Source organism: Phyllobates terribilis, unplaced genomic scaffold (assembly GCF_046119375.1).
Source record: "Phyllobates terribilis strain yellow unplaced genomic scaffold, ASM4611937v1 Scaffold_1__5_contigs__length_1240528914, whole genome shotgun sequence".
In the NCBI taxonomy this organism is placed as follows: domain Eukaryota; kingdom Metazoa; phylum Chordata; class Amphibia; order Anura; family Dendrobatidae; genus Phyllobates; species Phyllobates terribilis.
This window is the reverse complement of record NW_027362761.1, coordinates 257391484-257417639: the sequence shown is the minus strand read 5'-3', so window position 1 is coordinate 257417639 and position 26156 is coordinate 257391484. Positions and strand designations below refer to the sequence as shown.

The 26156-nt window shown below is 41.9% G+C and overlaps 1 protein-coding gene across 1 annotated transcript; it reads left to right on the top strand.

Moving 5' to 3' along the window:
- The first annotated feature begins 2759 nt into the window (after positions 1 to 2759).
- On the top strand, positions 2760 to 25527 carry LOC141257349 (olfactory receptor 6Q1-like). The gene is made up of 3 exons (XM_073671855.1): positions 2760 to 3015; positions 17671 to 18345; positions 25523 to 25527. Exons 1-3 carry the CDS (start codon positions 2760 to 2762, stop codon positions 25525 to 25527), a joined length of 936 nt encoding a protein of 311 aa, XP_073527956.1.
- Positions 25528 to 26156: the final 629 nt, after the last annotated feature.

The window sequence follows — 26156 nt, the reverse complement described above, 5'->3', positions numbered from 1 at the left end:
AACATTTTAGGCTTTCTCAGGTAAGTTTTGGCAAACTCCAGCCTGGCTTTTTTATGTCTCGGGGTAAGAAGTTGGGTCTTCCTGGGTATCCTACCATACAGTCCCTTTTCATTCAGACACCGACGATAGTACGGGTTGACACCGTTGTACCATCGGACTGCAGGGCAGCTTGAACTTGTTTGGATGTTAGGCGAGGTTCTTTATTCACCATCCGCACAATCTTGCGTTGAAATCTCTCGTCAATTTTTCTTTTCCGTCCACATCTAGGGAGGTTAGCCACAGTGCCATGGGCGTTAAACTTCTTGATGACACTGCGCACGGAAGACACAGGAACATTCAGGTCTTTGGAGATGGCCTTGTAGCCTTGAGATTGCTCATGCTTCCTCACAATTTGGTTTCTCAAGTCTTCAGACAGTTCTTTGGTCTTCTTTCTTTTCTCCATGCTCAATGTGGTGCACACAAGGACACAGGACAGAGGTTGAGTCAACTTTAATCCATGTTAACTGGCTGCAAGTGTGATTTAGTTATTGCCAACACCTTTTAGGTGTCACAGGTAAGTTACAGATGCTGTTAATTACACGAATTAGAGAAGCATCACATGATTTTTCAAACAGTGCCAATACTTTTGTCCACCCCCTTTTTTAGGTTTGGTGTGGAATTATATCCAATTTGGCTTTAGGACAATTTTTTTTGTGTTTTTTCAATGAAGACAAATTAAATGAAGATAATAATACCAAAGAATTTGTGATTGCAATTGTTTTCAGGAAGAAACTGAGTATTATCTGACAGAATTGCAGGAGTGCCAATACTTTTGGCCACCACTATAGCACTCCCAAGTATCGTGGTTGCTTTAGTGACATGGTCGAGTCCCCTTCCACATGTTTTGCAGCTTTTAGACAAGCAAAAAAAAAACATGCAGGGATTTCCTGCCATACACGGGCAATCTCCGCATTTTTTTTGGGTGTCTAAAAGCTGCAAAACATATGGGGCCGGGACTCAAGCATGTCACTCGAGCACCCGCGATACTCGGTGCATACCCGAACACCCAATGTAAAATCGAGTAGCGAGCACTTGCACTCAACAATAATGATGACATTCAACATGAGGACCTAATGTTATCAAATTCTGCATAGTACCTTTGGGTTCAAAATGCTCACTATACCCATGGATAAAATCCTTGAGGAGTGTAGTTTCCAAAATCAAGTCATTTGTAGGGGGTTTCTTTAGGAGCCCTGCAAATGCAGCAAGGTGCCAGCCATCTCTTTCAGAAAAAATTTTGTTCCAAAATTCAAATATTGCTCTTCTGCTCCGAGCTCTGCCGTTTGTACAAACACAACTTTTTGACTACATGTGGGCTATCGCCGCACTCGTAAGAAAGTGGGTAACAAACTGTGGTGTCCAGTTTTTGGTGTTACCTCTTGCAAATGTGAGACATTTTGGGCTGAAGCAAGATTTTTTAGGTAAAATTTAAATGTATTTATTTTTTATTACATTTATTCCTGTGTAGCAACTGAAGCGTTAAAATATTCCCAACAAAATTTTTGAAATATTTGAGGGGTGTGGTTTTTAGAATCACTTTTGGGGAGCTTCCAATATATAATCTCCTCAAAGTCCATTTAAATCTGAATGGGACCCTGAAGAAATGAGTTTTGTAAATTTGTTGAAAAAAACTAGAAATTGCTGCTTAAGTTTTAACCCCTCTAACTTTCAAATATGATGCAGATGTAAAGTAGACATGTGTTAAACGTTATTTATTAACTATTTTGTGTGGTATAACTATCTTATTTAAGGGCATAAAAATTTAAAGTTTGAAAATTGCTACATTTTCCAATTTTTTGTCAAATTTTTTATATTTTCATAAATATACGCAAATCATATTGACCAAAATTTATCACTATCATGAAGTACAATATGTCACGAAAAAGCATTCTCAGAATCAGTGGGATCCGTTGAAGCGCTCCAGAGTTATTACCTCATAAAGTGACACTGGTCAGTTTTTTTACAATTTGGCCTGGTCATTACGGGCAAAATTAGCTCCGTCACTAAGTGGCTAAACCTGCAGTTATCTAAAATTAAATATGCAAACACAATGGGCACATACATATGCATTTATTATAGAAAATCACTACAAACTAGGTGAACGTGCATATAAAGCACAAAAAGAGGGTTGTTTGAGCAAAAAGTTAGAGTTTTTCACATTCTATAAAAAGTGCCCACAACCAAATGGCCGGGAATACTACTGTGCAGTGCAAACTTACATGAGAACTATGCACTAAATCAGTGCTGCGACCACAGTTTCTTTTAAGTGGTGCACTTATGGTTCCTTGATAGGTAGAGATGCTGTTGGGCTCATAGTTCCTCATTAGTATGTTGTTTTAACCGTTTCCTTTGCAGTGAGCACAGCTAGGAGGGAACACTGGCTGCAGCCCGTCCATTCATATGACATATGCAATTAATTTATAAGATACGAATAACCCTTTAAGCAAATGAAGCTTTAACTGCAAAACCATATGCAACCCATGGACAAGAGAGCCACTGTTACTGGAAATGAAGCAGACCCTTTTTCTTATCTTGAATATCCTCTTTAAATCCATATTGTGATCCATTCCAGCTTTTTGTGAATAATTACTGTATGTGGCCATTTAATTACATAAGGTGCTTGGTGCCCTATAAAGTTTGAAAGTATTCGCTAGATATATTGTGCATTTTTGAACTTTGGAAATTTGTTGAACGTATTTTTTCTTTACCAATCAGATATAATGAACGCAGCAAACTGCACAAGAGTGAAAGAGTTCATCATTCTTGGATTTTCTGATGTCAAGGAGATCCAGTTGGCTTTATTTATTATTTTCTTGGTGATGTATATCCTGACATTCACACAGCATGCCGTTATGATTGTGGTCATCCACTTGGATTATCATCTTCATACTCCTATGTATTTTTATCTCACTAACCTCTCAGTTTTAGAGATAAGTTACGTCACTGTCACTGTTCCTAATATGTTGTCTAACCTGTGTTGGCATATGCAACAGATTAGAACTTATAAGTGAAAGGAGGACTTTATACTAACCAGACAGCAGATGGCGATAGTGTGTAAAGTTATATGCTTGCTGTTATGGTGGGAGAAAAGCTCTCATTTGTTGGTTGTTCTTACTTCCTGTGTTTCTTTTTTTTTCTTGAATGTGTTATGTCAGCAGCACACGGACTTTGTGACACTGAATTGTATCTCATGTTTAACCAGTATGAAATAAATACTGTTTACTCAAGATATCTTGCTGATTGAAGCTCTCGTAAGTACAGTGGTGACTATAAGAAGATGCACTCTGCGACAGGTTATGGGCCCAGGCCGGAACCCAGACACTAAAGCCCAGACACTACAGGCCCGCACTACAAGAGGATCCTGGTTTATAACCCCAGATAACGGAGAACACAGATAAGCTCTGTAAACAGAAGGAAATAAATCCAGATACAGAGTGACAGTGGAATTCATGATCCCAGGAGCTGGATATAATTACAGAGAATTCAACACAGACAGGACATACAGGAACTATCAGCAAGAAGAAAAAACAGGAGAATATTTTCAGTACAACTCTATAAACAAGTAAGACTATATAAAGATGATGAGTAACACAGAACTGAAATTCACAGTAGCTAAACTGAATAGTGAAAATGATCAGTTATGGAAATTCAAAGTAGAGATGTTGTTATCTAAGGATGATTTATGGGAAGTAATTGTTACAGAAAGACCAGATCAAGATAATCAGACATGGGATAAGAAGAATAGACAAGCGAGAGCCACCATTAGCTTATTAGTGGATGATGCTCAATTAATACATATAAGAAATGAAGAAACAGCTAAAGGAATGTGGGAAGAATTAAGAAAACTGTATGAAAGACCTAGCTTGAATCACAAGTTATTTTTATTAAGAAAGCTTTACAGTGTGAGATTGAGTGCAAATGACGACATGCAGAAGCACATATTCTCAATGATGGAAGTTATATCACAGCTAAGATCTATTGGTGAAGACATTAAAGATAGTCATGTAGCAGCTATATTATTGTGCAGTTTACCAGATTCGTATACAGCCTTGATAAATGCCCTTGAGACGAGACCAGAAACTGACATTACATTAGATTTTGTGAAAACAAGACTAATAGATGAATACAAAACCTATTGAAATGTTTCCCTTAATGAAAACATAAAACCAAGAAAGAGGGGGATTATATGGGAAAATAACCAGCAACCAAATGATGGATACCCAATCCCGAGAAAAGACAGCCAGAGAAAAAAGCCATTAAATAGTTATACAATTTATTAAATCTAGAATAGGACAAATATCAGAATATAAAATTACAACTAGTAAAAAGTGGTTTCCATAAGAGGCATAACTGGATGTGGTAGATGAATATAAGCAGAAGAAGGAAACAATATCCCTATAAGCTGCCCCAAACACCAACCAAACATGTATAAGGCATGTACATATAGACTGACTAAGATCAAGTGCTACAGATATCATATAATACTACTTAGTAAAATGGTCAATATTATAGAAGTCAGAGCAGTGGTATAGAATAGGGCTGCAGTGATATTCTAATATCATCAATGGTAGCAACTAGGCACCTGGCATATAAACAAACACGAATCAGCGGTATATACCAGAGCTCCTTGATACATTTAGGTAGCCAGAAAGTTAATAACCCCTAAAGTAACACTATATAAATATGTAAGTGTCTTAAGGGTTATAGAAAATACTAGGTATAAATGCAAACAACATTACCTAGAGACATGTTGAAGGTGCGGTGTGCAGGCACAGCTGACAGGGAGCTGATAGCGCGCCTCGACGCGCGTTTCGCCTTGATAGCTTCGTCAGGAGGCGTGGCTTTGTGATGTGTAGGTAGGTCTATATATATGACTCAACGTGAAACCCGACCAATGGGCATCGAGTGAGTCCCGATGCCACACCCTCTCCAGGCAGCCGGGCGGGCCCCGAGCACGTCATGCAGTGCAGGGCGGAAGTAATAACAACCGGCCCGCTGTCATGGCAACCCAGGCCCGTCCCAGATACTAATGATGCACCGGATCAGATGCAACAAGGAGGAGGATTAGATACCGACCGCTGCAGCAAACAGGGGCATACAACCGGACAACAGGTGGGTGGCCAGTCCAGAGGTGCCTGGGACGCCCATGAGCCGCAGCAGGCAGCATCAAGAGAGAAAGTGTCAAAACATATATAAAGAAAGTGTCAGAATATATAAAGAAGCCTGCTCGTTAGTAATCATATATCCCCATAATAATCTAAGGTATGCCCAGCTGGTATCAGGTGGAGTCATATGAATATAAATAACTAATACTGTTAACATAAAAAGTTAACAATAATGATAATAAAAATAGACAATTAGCCATATGTGGACATACCAAATAGAGGATAAAGGTGCTCAATTATCAATATATGTATACGTATAAGCAGCTATAATCCTCAAAGTAGTGTATACGTGGTATACTAATGATATACAGGGCATTTGTGCATAAATGTATCGCATCGACTATATATATAAAAATATCGATCCTGTATATGAATGTACATACACATGCACACCAATATTAACATACATGTATGTACGTATAACCATACAAACGTGGCATAGGTATTCAATACAGCACGTAATAACACTATTCCAGTTCTCAACAGGAGATGTTAATTTCTTCATCCGGAATATTTACTTAGGGCCAAGAGAAGGTCCGAGTCGATAGATATGAGATATACTCGATGTGTCACATAGTATCGCTATTCCGGTTCATAGTAGAGAATGTTATTTTCTTCGTTCGGAGTATTTTCTTACAGCCGGAAGAATAAGGTCCAAATCAATAGATTTAAGATGTAAAGTATAACGAATGAAGTCCATATTGGTGATTATGGGAATTAGGCATGGCATTCCACCATCAGTCAGAAAGAACAACGTCACGTGAGTCATATACCTAAGACGAGGCAGATAAAACAGTTAAAAAGTGAACAGCTATTAAAATATAAGTACACAGCCTATCTAAGCCAGAAAGGACTTGAAGCTAACGTATTCATTGAGACCCTTGGGGGCAAGTGTATCCAACACTGTAATCCAACGTGTTTCTTTTTGCAGCAGTTTCTGCTTAACATTGCCTCCTCTGATACCGAGCGAGATGTGGTCAATACCACAAACTCTCATGCCCCTGGGATTGCATTGGTGGGCTTCATAATAATGCTTAGGAATGGTTTTAAGTAACCCGGGTTCTTGACATGTGATCGCATTTTTAATATCGCGAATGTGTTCTTGAATACGGGTTTTGAATAACCTTGTGGTCATATCCACGTAAATCAATCCACAGGGGCAGGTGAGGTGGTAAATCACTGCTACGGTATCGCATGATGTATGATGTACTATTTTAAAGAACTTATCGTGCCTAGAGTTCTCAAATTCTAATGTTTTTGGGATGTATTTACAAACAGAACATCTGCTGCAAGGGAAACTACCCCATGGTGGGCCTCTGCTGCCAAAAATGAAACGATTGCCGGGGGGTATATAGTGACTCTTTGATAGTAAATTTCCCAATGTTTGTGATCTACGCCAGGTAATGAGTGGCTGAGGTGTCAAATTGTTACATAAATCCCTATCTGTCAGGAGGATAGGCCAGTGTTTACATAGGATATCCTTGACTCCCCTCCAATTAGCATTGAACGTTGAGATAAATCTCGGGCTCACATTAGATTGGTCAGATCTCTGTTTATTATAGGATCTTAAAGGTGCGCTTAGAAGGGTATGTCTAGTGGTATTTATTGCTCTAGACAGTCCCCTCTGAATATCATGTTGTCTATAACCTCTATTATGAAATCTTCTGGTCAGTTCATTAGCTTGTTTTATAAACCTATCTTCACTTGAACAGATCCTTCGTGCCCTTAAGAACTGGCCGATAGGAATGGAGCTCTTAAGCTTAGGATGGTGAGATGAGGAGAAATTAAGTAGTGAATTGGTTGATGTGGCTTTACGGAAGATGTCTGTGCCAAGCGTGTTGTCTGAGTTTCTGGAAATCAGCAAGTCCAGAAAGTCGATTTGTTGTTGACTATATTTCCAGGTCAATTTGATATTACATTCGTTATTATTAAGGCTATTAAGAAACATCTCCAACTGCGACGTGGAGCCCTGCCAAATAAATAGCACGTCGTCTATATAGCGTGACCAGAGAACCACTGCATCATTACCTGGGGTATTAAGGACCGTATCCCTCTCCCACAGGCCCAGGAACAAATTTGCATATGAGGGCGCACAAGCCGCCCCCATTGCAGTGCCCTGGAGCTGTAGGAAGGGGCGGTCCTTAAACAAAAAATAATTGTGTGTAAGAATAAATTTTAATAGATTTAGTATAAATCCAATAAGTTCAGGATCCAGGTTTGTCATGTTAAGAAAAAATTTTGCAGCTTGTATTCCCTGGTCATGCCGTATAGACGTGTAAAGGGACTCCACGTCGCAGGTGACCAGCCACATATCATCCTCCATCATAACACCATCAAGCCTTCTAAGGATGTCAGTAGTATCCCTAATGAAGGAAGGGAGGGTCTCAACACACTGCTGTAGGTAGAAGTCAATAAAGCTACAGGCGGGTCCACAAAGACCCCCCACCCCCGATACAATAGGTCTACCGGGAGGGCAACGGGGGTCCTTGTGGACCTTAGGCAAAAGATAAAAGGTAGGATTGATTGGAAAATCTGGTATTAATGCCTCCGCCATTTTCGATGTAATCACATTAGATTCCAATCCGTCGTCGATCAGATCCATCAGTTCTTTACGAAATGCATTCAATGGAATGTTTTCAAGTCTTCTATATTTGTCTGCCTCGTAAAGTTGTTTAAAGGCCTCCGCCTCATACATTTCCACCGGCCAAATAACCACATTCCCGCCCTTATCTGCTCTTTTAATTACTATATTTTTCATACCTTGTAGTTCTTTAATCGCACGGCGTAGGGGTAACGATAAATTATCGGAATGGATCTTAGTATCCAATTTGGAAAAATCTTCCCGTACTAATTTAACGAAGATTTCGATTTGTGGGCAAGAGGACAAGGGCGGGAATGCTCTAGAGCCACGGTGAAGGTGCACGGGAGCAGTTGAAGGGGATTGTACTGTTTGTTCCGCTTCCAATAGATGAATATCAGAGAAGAAAAGAACAAAGAAATGATTCTTTTACTGAAAAGTACAGTGAAAATGCTCTTAAAGCTACAGAGTTTAAAAAACCCTATAACAAAGAGACAAGAGAATGCTTCAGATGTAAGAAAAAAGGTCATTTAAAGAAAGACTGTACCTTATGGAAAGCAGAACAACAAAAATTACAACATAAAAAGCATACACAGAAAGTAAAAAACACAATTTCCGATTCATGTGAGAATAATTGGAATGGCACATTTAAAGTAACAGTCAAAAAATCATCACTTGGTTGGTTTATTGATTCAGGAGCAACGAGTCATATGACAAGTGACAAGAATTTCTTTACTGATCTTGATTTAGATAAGAAAGAAGCCATTTATCTTGCAGATGGAAGTAAAATAACCGCAGAAGGTATCGGACAAGGTATGCTAAATTGTTCAAACAAGTTAGGACAAGATTCAAAGATACTTGTACAGGATGTGTTGTATGTTCCAAAATTGGAAGGCGGATTATTATCTGTGAAACGTTTAACAGCAAAAGGACTTACAGTAAAATTCAAAGACAATGAGTGTGCAATTATTGCAGGAAACAAGGTGATCATCAAAGTCAAGGCAGATGAACAATTATATCATTTTGACACACCAAAGGAACAGATGAAGGTATGTACACATGATCACAAAAACTGTATTCACATGTGACATAGACGTCTAGGACATAGACACCCTGACAGTATAAGGGAGCTACAGAGAAAAGAACTGACAAAAGATTTAAAGATATCAGATTGCTCAATTACCGTAAGATGTGAATGTTGTATAAAATCCAAAGCCACAAGGATATCTATTCCAAAAGAAAGTGAGATGAAAAGTAAAAGACCACTTGATTTGGTGCATACTGACGTATGTGGACCGATGAAAGTGACTACATCAGGAGGCAATAGATACATGTTGACTTTTATAGACGACTACTCAAGATACACAGTCACATACTTAATTAAAAACAAAAGTGAAGTTTTTGATAAACTTGTAGACTATGTAACAAGATCAAGTAACAAATTTCAAAGGAAGCCAATTGTCATCAGAAGTGATAATGGAGGTGAATTTACAGGTCACAGAATAGAAGAATACTTAAGACAAAATGGAATAGAACACCAGAAAACTGTTCCATACACACCTGAACAAAATGGAGTAGCAGAAAGGAAAAACAGAACTCTAACAGAAATGATAACATGTATGCTGACGGATTCTAAACTACCAGAGAAATATTGGGGTGAGGCAGCAATGACAGCTACATATTTGCAGAACCGATTTTTTTCCAGAAAACTGACGAAAACTCCATATGAACTGTGGCAAGGTATGAAACCAAGTGTCAATCATTTAAAAGTTTTTGGATGTAAAGTTTTTATATTCATTCCAACAGAAAAACGTTCCAAACTTCAAAACAGATGCATGGAAGGAATATTCGTTGGATATAGTGAAAATTGCAAAGGACATAGAATCCTAGATCCCAAAACAGACAGAGTTACGGTGAGTAACAGTGTGACATTCATTGAAAATTTAAATGAAGACATTATGATTTCAGTTGAAACAAAAAATGAGAAAAACAATAGTGACATAACTGAAGAAATATCTGATGAGAAAGAAGTAGAAATTAATGAAGAACAAAATACTGAAAGTGAAGAATCACAACTACAAACAGACACAGAACCAAGACGTTCAATGAGAGAGAACAATGGAAAACCACCAAAACGTCTCTCATACAAGACAAGCATAAGAAAAATCTATGAGCCTACCTCTTGGTAAGACATATCTAAACTTCCTGAAGAAGAAGCTAATAAATGGATAGAAGCAACAGAAACAGAAATTAAATCCATGCATGATTCAAATACATGGACACTAACAGATTTGCCAGAAGGAAGAAAAGCCATAGGATGTAAATGGATTTTTAAAGTAAAATACCAAACAGATGGCACAGCTGAAAGATACCGAGCAAGACTCGTAGCTAAAGGGTATTCTCAAAAATATGGAGAAGACTATGATGAGACATTTGCTCCAGTTGTCAAACACACTACAATAAGAACTTTACTTACAGTTGCAGCAATGAAACAGATGGAACTGAGACATCTGGATGTAAAGACAGCTTTTTTGAATGGGGATTTAACAGAAGACATTTACATGGAACAACCTCCAGAATTCAAAGATGAAAGAAATCCAAACAAAGTGTTAGGGGGACGGTTGCAAACACTTTATTAAATAGGAACGCAACCGACCCCGGGGTCCGCGATGCAGCCTTGTGGACTGCTGCCGAACTCTTCCCGAGTGAGAAGGGAAGACAACCAACTAAAGATACCCCTTCCGTGTTAACTTCACACCGGACAGGGTATAGCGGTACGCTCTATCTCCGTTAACTGCATGGAGGGAGAGCGACCGGCGACGCACCTAACAACAATCTTAGCCCTTCGTGTTAAAGCACACGGAAGGGTAAGACGGTTCACACAATCTCCAAGAACCGCAGGGAGACGTGCAACCGTGGGAACAGCAGTAGCCCTGTCTTTGATACAGGCGCTACGCTATGGGGATTGGCGCTAAAGCGGTTCACACTATCTCCAAGAATCGCAGGGAGACGTGTGACTGGACTAGGAGCAGTAGCCCTGTCTACGGTACAGGCGCTATGCTATAGGAGATGACGCTAGTGTGCGGGAGTGATTTCCGCCAGGTACTCGTGAACTCAGCCGGCGTGCTACCAGACTGAGCCGACCCGCTCAATATGGCTCTTAGAGGAGCTCAGGAGAGATGCGTGCACAACCAAACAACTAGCTCAAATGATCTGAGCGCGCCACCATGTTTGTGGGCAGACCTTTTAAAAACTAAGCCCTGCCCCACTGTTGCACGATTGGTGACGTCGCCTGTGACCAATCAGGCAGTGCCAGGTCACCGGGTCAGCTGGTTACTGAACCACCAATTACGGTGCGCCATGTCACGGGCATGCTTAGTGCGATGCATTTTAGACTTAAGCTGCGGTGGCCTAGTCTCTCTCCGCAACCTGTGCTTCATGTTGCTAGGCACAAATACACAAGATACCACTTGTACCTCTCGTGCATTGGCTAGGCGTTGGGACCGACGGTGATGCTGAGCAGCATTAGCCCTGGCTGAACCAGAACAGAAGACCACAGAATCCACTGATGATTCAGAACCCATTTCTAATCCAGCAAGTGCCCGGCTCCTAACATTATCCCCCCTTCTAACCTCCCCCTCCACTTGCCGCTCATATTCCTCAATGAGCAGGGGGGGCATGAATGTGGTCCACAGGCTCCCCGGAGCGATCCTCAGATCCATGACCTCTCCAGTGTACGAGGTAAAAATTTTTCCCCCAAACTATCTTAGACCCCACAATCGCCTGTACCTCAAAATCATCACCCCTGGTGTCTGGAGCAGATTGGGGTTCCGAAAATTTGGTCAGACGAACCGGCATGAGAAGCGACACATGAAAGGTGTCGTGAATCCTCATATGTCGAGGTAATTGTAACCGGTACACTACGGGGTTTATTTGGGCCAGGATTCTGAAAGGACCAATAAAACGGGGAGCAAACTTAGCGGATTCCCCGCGTACCCTAATGTTGCGAGCCGCGAGCCACACTCTGTCGCCCGGGGAGAATACGGGGGCTGGACGGCGATGAGCGTCAGCCGACTCTCTCATCCGATTCTTGGAAGCCAAAATAGCTTCCTGAGTATGATCCCAAACCTCCCGCGCCTCCTGAGCCCAATCTCTGACCCCAGGTTTCACAGAGGAAACCGGCATAGGAACCGGGACTCGCAGATGTTGGCCATTATTTAGGAGAAACGGAGTCTGACCCGTGGAATCCGCCACTGCGTTGTTTAAGGTAAACTCTGCCCAGGGAAGCAATATCGACCAGTCATTCTGGTTGGCCGAAACGAAATGGCGCAAGTATGTCACCAGCGTCTGGTTAGTGCGTTCCACCAGACCATTGGTCTCTGGGTGATAAGCAGTGGAAAGATTTAGTTCAATGTCGAGCAAATTACACAATTCTCTCCAAAACCGGGAGGAAAACTGTGGTCCCCGATCACAGACAATCGTATCAGGCATCCCGTGGAGACGGAAAACGTGACGAATGAACAGTGATGCCAGAACCCGGGAGGAAGGAACCCTAGGCAGAGGGACCAGGTGAACCATCTTAGAGAAATGGTCAGACACCACCCATATAGTCGTGTTTCCCCGGGACTTAGGCAACTCCTCAATAAAATCCATCCCAACCAGCTCCCAAGGTCTATCCGCCACGGGTAACGGATGAAGAAGACCAGCCGGCTTCTGACGGGATGGTTTATTTCTCGCACAGGAGACACATGCTTGGACATACTCCTTAACATCCTGGGATAGCCGAGGCCACCAATATGAGCGTTGGAGAAGCTCTGTGGTACGCTTGACCCCAAAATGACCTCCGATCTTAGAGGCATGTGCCCAGGACAGTACCTCATTCTGTAAATTTGGTGGAACAAACGTCCTCCCGGGAGGAACCTGGTTCAGGGACACTGGAGCAAGCGTCCACATACACTCTGGCGGAACAATGAGCCTTGGCTCGTCCTCATCCTCAGCCATATCCCTGGACCGGGACAAAGCGTCCGCCCGAGGGTTCTTCTCTCCTTTTAAGAAATGGATGGAGAAATTGAACCGAGAAAAGAAAAGAGACCACCTGGCCTGCCTCGGGATAAGTCGCTGCGCCGTCTGTAGGTATAACAGATTTTTGTGATCGGAATATACCACGAACGGATGCTTAGCTCCCTCCAAGAGGTACCTCCATTCTGAAATAACCATTTTAATGGCCAGCAATTCTTTGTCACCAATAGTATAATTCCTCTCTGCTGGAGAGAAGGTCTTGGAGAAGAAAAAGCATGGTCTTGTCCGACCCTGTTCATTCTTTTGGGAGAGAACCGCTCCTGCTCCGACAGAAGAGGCATCAACCTCCAGGAAGAATGGCTTGTCCACATCCGGGCGATGGAGAATGGGAGCTCTAGCAAAGTAGGATTTAATCTCCCGGAAAGCCTCGGATATCTCCAGAGACCAGTCCTTGGTATTGGCACCCTTTCAGGTTAAAGCGGCTAAGGGAGCCACCAGGGTGGAAAAATGTGGTATGAACTGCCGGTAGTAGTTAATAAAGCCCATGAAGCGTTGTACCGCTTTAAGAGAATGGGGCTCCTGCCAGTTCTGTACCGCCACCAACTTTTGTGGATCCATAGCCAATCCCTTACTGGAAATGATGTAGCCCAGGAACGGTAATGACTCTCGTTCAATTTGACACTTCTCCAGCTTACAGTACAAGGAATTTGCTCGCAATCACTCGAAAACCCTGCGAACATCCTCTCGGTGTGTGGAGAGGTCCGGGGAAAAAATAAGAATATCATCAAGATAGACTACCACGGAAGATAGCAGCAAATCCTGAAAGATATCGTTGACAAAATCTTGAAAAAACGCGGGGGCATTGCATAATCCGAAAGGCATGACGAGATACTCGTAATGGCCATCACGAGTGTTAAAGGCTGTTTTCCACTCGTCGCCCTCACGGCTTCGCACCAGATTATATGCCCCTCGCAGGTCCAGTTTAGTGAAAATATGAGCCCCTCGCAACCTGTCAAACAGCTCAGAAATAAGGGGCAGAGGATATTTATTCTTGATGGTGATGGCATTTAATCCTCTGTAATCAATGCAGGGACGCAAATCACCCCCTTTTTTCTGAACGAAGAAAAACCCCGCTCCCGCAGGAGAGACCGATTATCTGATAAACCCCCGAGCCAGATTCTATTTGATATAATCAAACATGTCCTGGGTCTCGGGTACAGACAGAGGGTAGACCCTACCGCGAGGAGGCTCAGTACTGGGGACCAGGTCAATAGGGCCGTCATGCGGTCAGTGGGGAGGTAAAGTCTCAGCAGCCTTTTTAGAAAAGACATCCGCAAAGCTCCGGTATTGCACAGGCAGAGCGGACAAGTCGGAAGGAGGCTCAGAGACTGCTCCTCGAGCAGCTGTAACCATACACTGGGGCACACAGTCTTTACCCCAGGACCAAATTCTCCCTGTACACCAGTCAATGTGTGGAGAGTGATGGCGTAGCCAAGGAAGGCCCAATAACACCTCATCTAATCCCCCGGGGATAATAAGGAAGGAGATAACCTCCCAGTGACCCTGAGGAAACGACAGGGTGAGAGTAACAGACTGGTGGGTAATTTGTGTATCCAGCAGGGACCCATTGACCACCCTGATGTTCATTGGCCTAGGCAGTAAGCCCATAGGAATGGCATATCTCTGGGCAAATGCTGCAGACAAAAAGTTGCCATCAGCTCCAGAATCCACCCACGCCTTGGCTGTGACCACGGTTGTTCCGAAGGACAACGTCACCTCATAAAGTAATTTGGAGGACGAGACCCCTGAATCTAACACACCCCCTCCAACGGCGGTTAGACACTCTCGTTTTCCGACTGCTTGGAGACCTTATTAACGGGGTACTCCAGGGGATGTGTGAGTCTGGAACGAGGGGACTTAGACTTAGTCCGGGAAATGTCCATAGCCTCACTCAGGCTCCGGATTGGAAACCACGGGTTTGGAGATAGGCCTAGAGAAAGCGGGTGCCAACCAAAACCGAGGTCTGGAAAACTCCAGCTCTAACTTGCGTTCTGCATGACGCAGATCAATTCGGTTAGCAAGTGTAATTAACTCTTCCAAAGAGGTTGGAATCTCTCTGGTAGCTAGAGCATCTTTAATGTGCCCAGCCAGCCCCCTCCAAAACACCGGGATCAGCGACCGCTCCGGCCAATCCAGTTCAGCCGCGAAGGTTCTGAACTGAATGGCATAGTGGCTGGCGGTGACCGAACCATGGGTCAACGCAAGCAGCTTAAGAGCCGTATCATGCGTGACCTGAGGCCCCAGAAAGACGCTTTTTAAGGTCTTAAGAAAAAGACCTGCATTAGCCACAACCGGGTCATTCCACTCCCACAGTGGAGTAGCCCACTCCAGAGCCCTGTGGGAGAGCAACGAGATAACATAACCCACTTTGGCTCTCTCGGAAGGAAATCGTGCCTCCATCAACTCCAAATGAATGGAGCATAAATTTATAAAACCCCTGCAAAATTTACTATCCCCAGAAAATTTCTCCGGGAGAGCAAAGCGGGGTAATGGAGCACTTGCAGCGGTGGCAGCCGAGTTTATCATGTTGGCTGCTAGAGAAGCCGCCTGGGTAGCTAGTGCAGTGGTATCAGCAACCGGGACCGTTTGTTCCAGAGACTTGAGTCTGTTCTCCAGTTGCTGTATATAACGCTGCAGCTGCTGGTTGTCGGCCATGTTCGGCAAGACCCTGGCGCTCAAATACTGTTAGGGGGACGGTTGCAAACACTTTATTAAATAGGAAAGCAACCGACTCCGGGGTTCACACTATCTCCAAGAACCGCAGGGAGACATGTGACCGGACTAGGAGCAGTAGCCCTGTCTATGGTACAGGCGCTACGCTATAGGAGACGACGCTAGTGTGCGGGAGTGATTTCCGCCAGGTACTCATGCACTCAGCCGGCATGCTACCAGACTGAGCCGACCCGCTCAATATGGCTCTTAGAGGAGCTCAAGAGAGATGCGTGCACAACCAAGCAACTAGCTCAAATGATCTGAGCGCGCCACCATGTTTGTGGGCGGACCTTTAAAAACTAAGCCCTGCCCCACTGTCGCACCATTGGTGACGTCGCCTGTGACCAATCAGGCGGTGCCAGGTCACCGGGTCAGCTGGTTCCTGAACCACCAATCACGTTGCGCCATGTCACGGGCATGCTCAGTGCGATGCATTTTAGACTTAGGCTGCGGTGGCCTAGTCTCTCTCCGCAACCTGTGCTTCATGTTGCTAGGCACAAAAACACAAGATACCACTCGTACCTCTCGTGCATTGGCTAGACGTTGGGACCGATGGTAATGCTGAGCAGCATCATCCCTGGCTGAACCAGAATGAGAGACCACAGAATCCACTGATGATTCAGAACCCATTTCTGATCCAGCAAGCACCCGGCGCCTAACACAAAGTTTGCAAACTACAGAAAAGCATATATGGTTTAAAGCAAGCAGCTAAAGCGTGGAATGACAAAATCACGGCAGTACTTACAAATGAAAAATTTCAAAGAAGCAAAGCTGATCCATGCATGTACACAAAAAGGCTGATTAATAGATGGATTTATGTACTCATATATGTAGACAACATTTTGATTTGTTTTAAACAAGAAAGGGATAAAGAAAACATTCTAAAATTCCTGAAGCAACATTTCGAAATCAAAGACTTGGGAAATGTAAAACAGTACCTAAGAATACAGGTAGAAAGAGAAGAAGACGGAAGTTTCCTACTGAATCAAAATCACATGATTCAAGATATAACAGAAAAATTTGGATTAAAGGATGCAAAAACAGTAAAGTCTCCAATGGAAACTAATTATCTCAAAGAGATGAAAAAAATATGCTACCAAATAATGAATAATACAGAACAGCAATAGGAAAACTACTGTATCTAGCGACCGTTACAAGACCAGACATCGCAGCAGCAGTAGGAATCCTGAGTAGAAAGGTATCAAAACCAAATAAAGCTGATTGGAATGCCGTGAAAAGAGTAATGCGTTATTTGAAAGGAACTAGCAATGTTAAGCTGAAATGACCCACAAGTGATGATTGCATTTTAACAGGATATGTTGATGCAGATTGGGCTGGAGATCCAACTGACAGAAGATCTACCAGTGGACATATTTTTTTTCTCTCAGGTGGACCAATAAGTTGGACAAGTAAGAAACAGTTAATTGTGACACTGTCTTCAACAGAAGCAGAATATGTTGCCGCAGCACATGAGAGTCAAGAAGTACTGTGGTTAAGACAATGGTTGACAGAATTAGGACAACCACAGTTGGAACCAACAAAACTGAAAGAGGACAATCAAGGATGTCTTGTTCTTACTCAGATGGAAAGAGTCAATACAAGAATCAAGCATATTGATGTGAAATATCATTTCTTGAGAGATCATCAGGAACAAGGAGTCTTGAAGTTAGAGTATTGTCCTACTGAAGAAATGACAGCAGACATCTTCACGAAGGCGTTGAATGCTGATAAACACCAGAGACTAATAAAAAAGTTGGGTTTGATTGAATAAGTCCTTACTGTTGAGAAAGGGTGTTGGCATATGCAACAGATTAGAATTTATTATAAGTGAAAGGAGGACTTTATACTAACCAGACAGCAGATGACGATAGTGTGTAAAGTTATATGCTTGCTGTTATGGTGGGAGAAAAGCTCTCAATTGTTGGTTGTTCTTACTTCCTGTGTTTCCTTTTTTTTCCTGAATGTGTTATGTCAGCAGCACACGGACTGTGTGACACTGAATTGTATCTCATGTTTAACCAGTATGAAGTAAATACTGTTTACTCAAGATATCTTGCTGATTGAAGCTCTCGTAAGTACAGTGGTGACTATAAGAAGATGCACTCTGCGACAACCTGTTGTCAAGTAAAAAAACAATCTCCTTCAATGCATGTTTCTCCCAGTTGTACATTTTCTTCGTTTTAGGTAGCACAGAATGCTTCTTGTTGACTTCTATGGCATATGACCGATATCTTGCTATCTGTAATCCTCTTCATTATAATGGAATCATGAATAGAAAAGTCTGCATTAAACTAGCTGGAGGTTGCTGGTTAGCTGGTTTATTTTCACCACTTATTCCAACTAGTTTTGTATTTAGTCTCCCTTTCTGCCGCTCGAACGTTATAAATCATTTCTTCTGTGACTCAGTACCATTACTAGATCTTGCGTGTCAAAATATCAACAGCATCGAAATCATCAATTTTGTTTTGGGGTCAGTTGTTTTACTAACCTCCTTCTTGTTGACCATGATTTCTTATATAAAAATAATTTTGACCATACTGAAGATCACAACTGCTGATGATCGTAAAAAGTCTTTTTCTACATGTGCTTCTCATCTTATAATTGTAACTATATTTTATGGCACCACAATCTTCACATATATCAGGCCAAGGACGAATACTTTCAACTTCAACAAAATTATATCGCTGATTTACTCTGTTATCACCCATATGATCAATCCTGTGATCTATAGTTTACGAAACAATGATATTAAGCAGGCACTGAAAAAAAGCTGTAAGTTTAAAGTAATTTCTTATTATTATGAAGCAAAAATAAAATTATGGTGACATCATAGTAATTATTAAATTAACTTCAACGCTACACCCTACAAGAGACAGTACCTGTTAGCTTGTACTTGGGGGGGGGGGGGGAGTTCTACTCTTTAGGCACATCAAGGGCATCCACTAATGATTACAGCAAATTTTGCATTCAAAAAGTCAAATGACGCTTTTTCACTTCTGAGCACTGCCCGTGTGCCCAAACAGTAGTTTTTAGTGTTGAGTGAGTATGTTCTATTAACCCTTTCGCCGAGTATGCTCGGGCCGAGCTCCGAGTATTTACAGCTGTTTGGTGATATGTTTGAATTGCTCCCGTGTGCATGATTTGCAACTGTTTGACAGCTTTATTACATGTGAGGAATGTCTATTTCTTACACATTCCTCACAAGTACTAAAGCTGTCAAACAGTTGCAAATCATGCACATGGGAGCGATTCAAACATATCACCGAGCAGCTATAAATACTCGGAGCTCGGCCCGAGCATACTCGGAACAGAACATACTCGCTCAACACTAGTAGTTTTCCTCCACATATTGAGTATCAGCATACTCAGGAGAAATTGCACAACAAATTGAATAGTGCATTTTCTCCTGTTACCCTTGTGAAAATAAAAAAAATGGGTATAAAGTTACATTTTTGTGAAAAAGAGGTAAATGTTCATTCTTTCCTTTCACATTCCAATAATTCCTGTGTAGCACCTGAAGGGTTAATAAACTTTTTGAATGTAGTTTTGAGCACCCTTTATGGGTGCAGTTATTAGAATGGTGTCACTTTGGGCATTTATGTCATATAGGCCCCTCAAAGTCACTGCAAATGTGATGTGTTCCCTAAAAAATATGGTTTTGTAAATTTTGTTTGAAAAATGAGAAATTGCTGGTCAGCTATTAACCCTTCCAACTTCCCAGCAAAAAAAATGATGTTTCAAAAATTGTGCTGATGTAAATTAGACATGTGGGCAATGTTATTTATTAACTACTTTGTGAGACATAACTCTCTGATTTAAGGGCATAAAAATTAAAATTTTGAAAATTGCTAAATTTGCTAAATTTTTGTCAAATTTCCGATTTTTTCACAAATAAATAGAATACATTTTACCACGATCATGAATTTCAATATGTCATGAAAAAACATTCTCAGAATCAGTGGGATCCATTGAAGCATTCCAGAGTTATTACCTCATAAAGTGACAATGGTCAGAATTGAAAAAATTGACCTGGTCATTAAGGTGAAAACAGGCTCGTGGGTGAAAGGGTTAAGTTTGTGGATATAATGTGAAAAAATGTGGAAAAGTTCACGAGGTAAGAATACTTTTTCAAGGCATAGTAGAGGCAAGTGGTTGAATATTTCCTCCACTCCATACCTCATTACAACTATAGAGCATCACATTGGTAACCGCTTTACTCTAGCAGTGAGGTAGGAATCAAGCATTTTACTGAGCAATTCTGAATGGTAAAAGAAATTTGATCAGGATCCTACTACAATTTTCCTGAGAGAATTGGGAGAGATGTTACAAGGAGCTTTGAGGGATGGACTGATTGACAAAACTGAGTGGATATTTCTCTATCTTAACCATCCTCGAATAACAACTTTCTATTGTTTGCAAAAGAGTCATAAGGGGGTTACCCCACTCAAAGGAATCCCTATTACCTTAAGCATACGGAGTTTAACACAGGATATTAGTAACTGATACACTGCCGATTTTGCAAGTTTTCAAACCTACATAAAATGGAGAGGTCTGTAATTTTTATCATAGGTACACTTTAACTGTGAGAAACAGAATCTAAAAGTAAAAAACAGAAAATCGCATTGTATGATTTTTAAATAATAAAGTTGCATTTTATTGCATGAAATAAGTATTTAATCACCTACCAACCAGCAAGAGTTCTGGCTCTCACAGACCTGTTAGTTTTTCTTTAAGAAGCCCTCCTATTCTGTACTCATTACCTGTATTAATTGCAACTGTTTGAACTCGTTACCTGTATAAAAGACACCTGTCCCATAATCAATCACACTCCAACCTCTCCACTATGGCCAAAGCCAAAGATCTGTCTAAGGACACCAGGGACAAAATTGTTGACCTACACAAGGCTGGGATGGGCTACAGGACAATAGCCAAGCAGCTTGGTGAGAAGGCAACAGCTGTTGGTGCAATTATTAGAAAATGGAAGAAACACAAGATGGCTGTCAATCTTCCTCAGTCTGGGACTCTATGCAGGATCTCGCCTCGTGGGGTAAGGATGATTCTGAGAAAGGTCAGGAATCAGCCCAGAACTACGCAGAAGAACCTTGTCAATGACCTGAAGAGAGCTGGGACCACAGTCTCAAACATTATCATTTGTAACACAATACTCAGTCATGGATTAAAATCCTGCAAGGCACACAAGGTCCCCCTGCTTATGCCAGCACATGTCCAGGCCCAAACATGAAGCATGGTGGGAGAAACATCATACTTTGGGGATGCTCTTCTGCAAAGGGGACAGAATGACTGCACTGTATTAAAGGGAGGATCGGTGGGGTCATACATCGTGAGATTTTGAAAAAACACCTCCATCCCTCAGTAAGCGCATTGAAAATGGGTCGTGGGTGGATCTTCCAGCATGACAATGACCCAAAACACACAGCCAGGGCAACTAAGGAATGGCTCCGTAAGAAGCATTTCAAGGTCCTGGAGTGCCCTGACTAATCTCCAGATCTAAACCCAATAGTAAATCTTTGGAGGGAGCTGAAACTCAATATTGCTAAGAAACAGCCCCGAAACCTGAAAGATCTGGAAAAGATCCATATGTAGCAGTGGGCCGAAATCCCTGCTGCAGTGTGTGCAACCTTGATTAAGAACTACAGGAAACATCTTACCTCTGTAGTTGCAAACAAAGGTTTCTGTACCAAATATTACAAATATTAAGTTTTTTATTGCATCAAGTACTTATTTAATGGAATAAAATGCAAATTATTTTTGTAAAAATCATACAATGTGATTTTCTGGATTTTTTTTAGATTCTGTCTGTCACAGTTGAAGTGTATCTATGATAAAAATTACAGACCTCTCTGTTCTTTGTAGGTGGGAAAACTTGCAAAATCGGCAGTGTATCAAATACTTATTTTCGCCACCTTATATTGATTCTATATTAATATTCCTGTGCTATCCCTCCTATATCAGACGCTCTTTATCTGTGACATTATTGGCAAGCCTTTATGTGGAGGCATCATACAGCTCTCTACCTCACAACATTGGCTGTGAGTAACTATTTAAGTTCACTTTAGGAATTTATTCTCCATCACAACTTCTTGCAGTTTGGTGGGAAGTTCTTCAACCAACTCAGGGGGACAGTTATAAGGATAATAAATCCTACAAAACAGAAGGAGTTTCTCAATATAACCACTCAATAATGTCCACAATATGAAAACAGCAATCTAACAAACCACAAAATTAATATTCAAGAGGAACACGAATACAAGTAATGACTAGCCTCAGAGCCGCCACCAGGTTCCGGCCATTGTAGCACACGACCATGCCTGGCCTAGGTTTAGCTGTGACAGCCACAGATCTGCATGCACTGTTACAGCTGTCAACAACTCTGCAGCAGTGTGCGGTTTGTCCTCTAAGCATATTAGCTTCAGCAGTGCCTGTTGCCGCTTGGACGAGGCAGTGCTGCAGTGCTGCAGTGCTTCCAGCTACTGATGTGGTAATTTTGGAGATGGAGGCTGAAGAGGAAGAGAAGGTGCAGGGGGCAGAATGTGGGGGCAACCCTGATTGACCCAGGGCCTGTAATCCTTGGCGTTGGCAGGACATGTTCTGTCCCAAGGTCCGACTGGGTCCCGGCTTCCACTCTATTAACCCAGTGTGCCGCCAATGAGATGTACCATCCCTGGCCATAAGCACTTGTCCACATGTCCGTGGTTCGGTGGACCTTCCCAGTAACTGTGTTGTTAATGGGACATGTGCTTGTGAAAGCCGGGGATGGCACACCGAAAGAAATAGTGGCAGCTGGGAACCGAGTACCGAGGGACGGCCGCCGCCATGAGGTTGAGAAAAGATTCCGTCTCCACGAGCCTAAAAGGCAACATTTATGATGCAAGCATTCAAGAAATGTGTCAGTTTAGTGCGGTGGACTGTGGGTGATTGGCTGCGTATTTTCACTTGTGTTCAAAGGACTGGGGTAGGGACAACTGAACGCTGTGCTGGGACAAGGACGTCGACGTGGTTTCTGATGGTGGTGGTTGCAAGTGTGAAATGACAGGTGCAGGGCGGGAGTCATCTTCACCTGCGCCATGGACAGGGGATTGGTGTGCATGTACAACAGCGAAATAGGCAGTGGTGTCACCCGCAGGCTCTGTTTCTGGACCCTGGCATTCGGTCCAAATAGTCGGGTGCTTTGCTGTCATGTGCCTGTGCATGCTGGTGGTGGTAAGGCTAGTAGTTTTGCTGCCCCTGATGATGCTGGCATGGCAGATGATGCAAATTACCTTTTTGGGGTTAACTGGACAATCTTTAAAAAAAAGCCAGACTCAGGAAGACCTTACAGCTAGACTGAAAAATTCCCTCGTTTTGGTGTTCCGGGGAACAATTGCCCACCTTGTGTCTATGGCCAACCCATTGCTTGTTCCTGCCTGTTGTTGTGCTACATCGCCCTCCCCCTTTGCACTGCTATCCTTGCTATGCATGTCACCATTTTAAATGGAGTATAATATTTTGTACACTTCCCAAAAAGTCAGGATTATTACCGACGTAATATTGGATCATGTGTGATGACCACAGTTTTAGGCAGTGGCCTTGTAGTATGGTAATATTCAGCGACCAAATGTGAATAGGTTGAACAACACACATCTGACAGACTTTAAACGGAGTGGAATATTTGGCACGTTCCCAAAAATGTGACAATTATTACCTCAGTAATATCTGATCACTTCTGATGACCACGGTTTTAGGCAGTGACCTTGTAGTATGATATTGGTCAGCGAACAAATGAATAGGTTGAACAACACACAACTAGCTGACTTTAAATGTAGTGTAATATTTGACACGCTCCCAAAAATGTCACGATTTTTACCGCAGTAATATCACATCAAGTCTGATAACCACGATTTTAGGCAGTGGCCTTGTATTATGCTATTGGTCAGCAACCAAATGTGAATAGCATGAACAACACACAACTGGCTGACTTCAAATGGAGTGTAATATTTGGCACATTCCCAAAAATGTCACGTTTATTACCGCAATAATATTGGATCACGTCTAATGACCACGGTTTAGGCATTGGCCTATTAGTATGGTATTGGTCAGCAACCAAGTGTGAATAGGTTGAACAACGCACAACTGACAGACTTTAAATGGAGTGTAATATTTGGTAAGCTCCCAAAAATGTCACGATTATTATTCCAGTAATATCAGATCACATCTGATGACCACTGTTTTAGGCAGTGGCCTTGTAGTATGATATTGGTCAGCGACCAAGTGTGAATAGGTTGAACAACACACAACTGGCAGACTTTAAATGGAGTGTAATATCTGGCACGCTCCCAAAATTGTGACAATTATTACCGCAGTAATATCAGATCACGACTGATGACCATGATTTTAGGCAGTGGCCTCGTAGTATGGTATTGGTCAGCGACCAAGTGTGAATAGGTTGAGCAACACACAACTGACAGACTTTAAATGGAGTGTAATATTTGGCACGCTCCAAAAAATGTCACGATTATTACAGCAGTAATATCGGATCACCTGAGATGCAGGTGCATTGCTACTAAAAACAAACAAATCTGGCTGTATGCTGCTAACAAGCAAATGGAGCAGAAAAAAGGTGCATTATATTGCTTTTCAAGCAAGTAATCAGGATTAAGAGCAAAAAGAATATTAGCCCTGATATCTAGGGCTATGGATATCAGTAATAGCAGCAAACAGAACGTGCAATGAACCCTATTCTGCTCTGTACACTCGCCACAAACTCTGCCTGCCTAACTCCTGCTATCACTAGGATTATTAATATGCATCTAGATTAGTCATTTGAAGGACTGTTAGTTGAGATGTATATATATTGCTCTGGAATACCAACTACCTAACTAAATAAACAGCCAATTTTCTCCATAGCTCAACAGCACCTCTCCCTATTTTCCTGTTTGAAGGGTATACTGTGACGAGCATAGGGTCACCGGGTCTTATATAGATCTGATGACGCTATGCGCCCAGTCAATCACTGTAATGCCACAACCAACATGATTACAGTATTTCAGTGAGTGGCAGGCAATCCCTGCCTGTTTATTTGCTGTCTAAACAGCGCCAAAAGTGGGGTGGGGATTCAAGCTCCCGCTCGAGCATCCTGGAAGTATTTGCCGAGCATCTCGAACAGTGAGATTCTCGGGCGATTATCGGGCGAGATGCTGTAAGTTCTGATGTATGATCAGTAAGAGCTCTCTTATTACTGTGCAATCTTCTTCTCATTTTACATTGACAATGCTCTCGCTTGCCAACTCTAATTAGAAGTAACGAGTCGGCAACACAGTGCACTGTCAGTGTGCATTGTGAAGAGATAACCCGGCCAGCAGAGACCAGCCACACCCTCAAAACAGATGTGACCTGACCTTTCAAGTCTTTAAAAAAGAAAGACCCAATGAGAGGAGGTAATTGGGACAATTATCATCTCCACAAAGAGGCTCAGTGGATTTTTTAGATGAGATCAGTTAAATTAAAGGGCTTGAATGCTACTGTATTAATTATTCCTTTTATTTGAGATACTAAGTTCTCTATTCAATGTGTCATATATATGTTGTTTGTATTTCATATATGCCCCTGGGAGAGGTTAAAAATGGGCTGAACTATTGCATTAAAGGTAAGCTTTCGTGTGGTGCTATTTATAAGTGAAGGATTCTAGTGTAGGTGGTACTTCAATTTGTAGGGAGAACACTATTTGCATATTTATGTGCCCTAATGTTGTATTTATTATATATTGATGCAATCTGTATTTAACTGTAACTTTAAGATATATTTACATAGTGGTCATGTATATATTGTATGTAAATCTGTAATATACTTACATTGTGGCCATGTAGCATCTAAAGTTTATATATTGATATAGTGGCCACATTTCTTAAACCAGTTTAATAACGGAATAAATAATTATTTATATTTATTGTAGATTGAAATATAGCAAATTTCAAGGTGAATTGTTTATTTACCCTTATTACCTTAGGGCATATAGAAACTGCTTTTGTTGTCCCCTTATGTTTGAGGCAGTGTGTATTCTCTGAGTGTCCTGTTAGAATGGTAACAATGGGCAATGTAGTAATGCTCTTGATGAGACAGTGAAGGAAGTTCATTAGGCTTAAATATTCGGTGTCTGTGCCGCCACTCACAGCTTGTACGTGTTATTAATTCTTTGCACTCTGCACTTTGTTACATTAAATACAGTTTAATATACAGTTACATTAAATTGTGCTCTCTGTACCTCGCTCCACTGCCAGTGTTCACAATTAGGACTCTGGCCTATTTAGAGGGAATCTGTGGGGAGACATTGTGCAGTTTTAAGTACATACCAAGGCTATTTTCACACTAGGCATTTTTTCAGTGTATTTTTTCTACAGCAATACTTGATCTTTTGGCAGGAAAGAAGCTACATCAAAAACACAGATTTTGGTGTGTTTTTTGCTGCGTGTTTGCTGCATTTTTCAGCTCCCAAAGTCCAGTTTTGCTTTCACCACAGAAGCATGAACACAGGTCACCAATGCAAGACATATGTGAAGCCATATTAACCAGAATTACAAATGTAACAG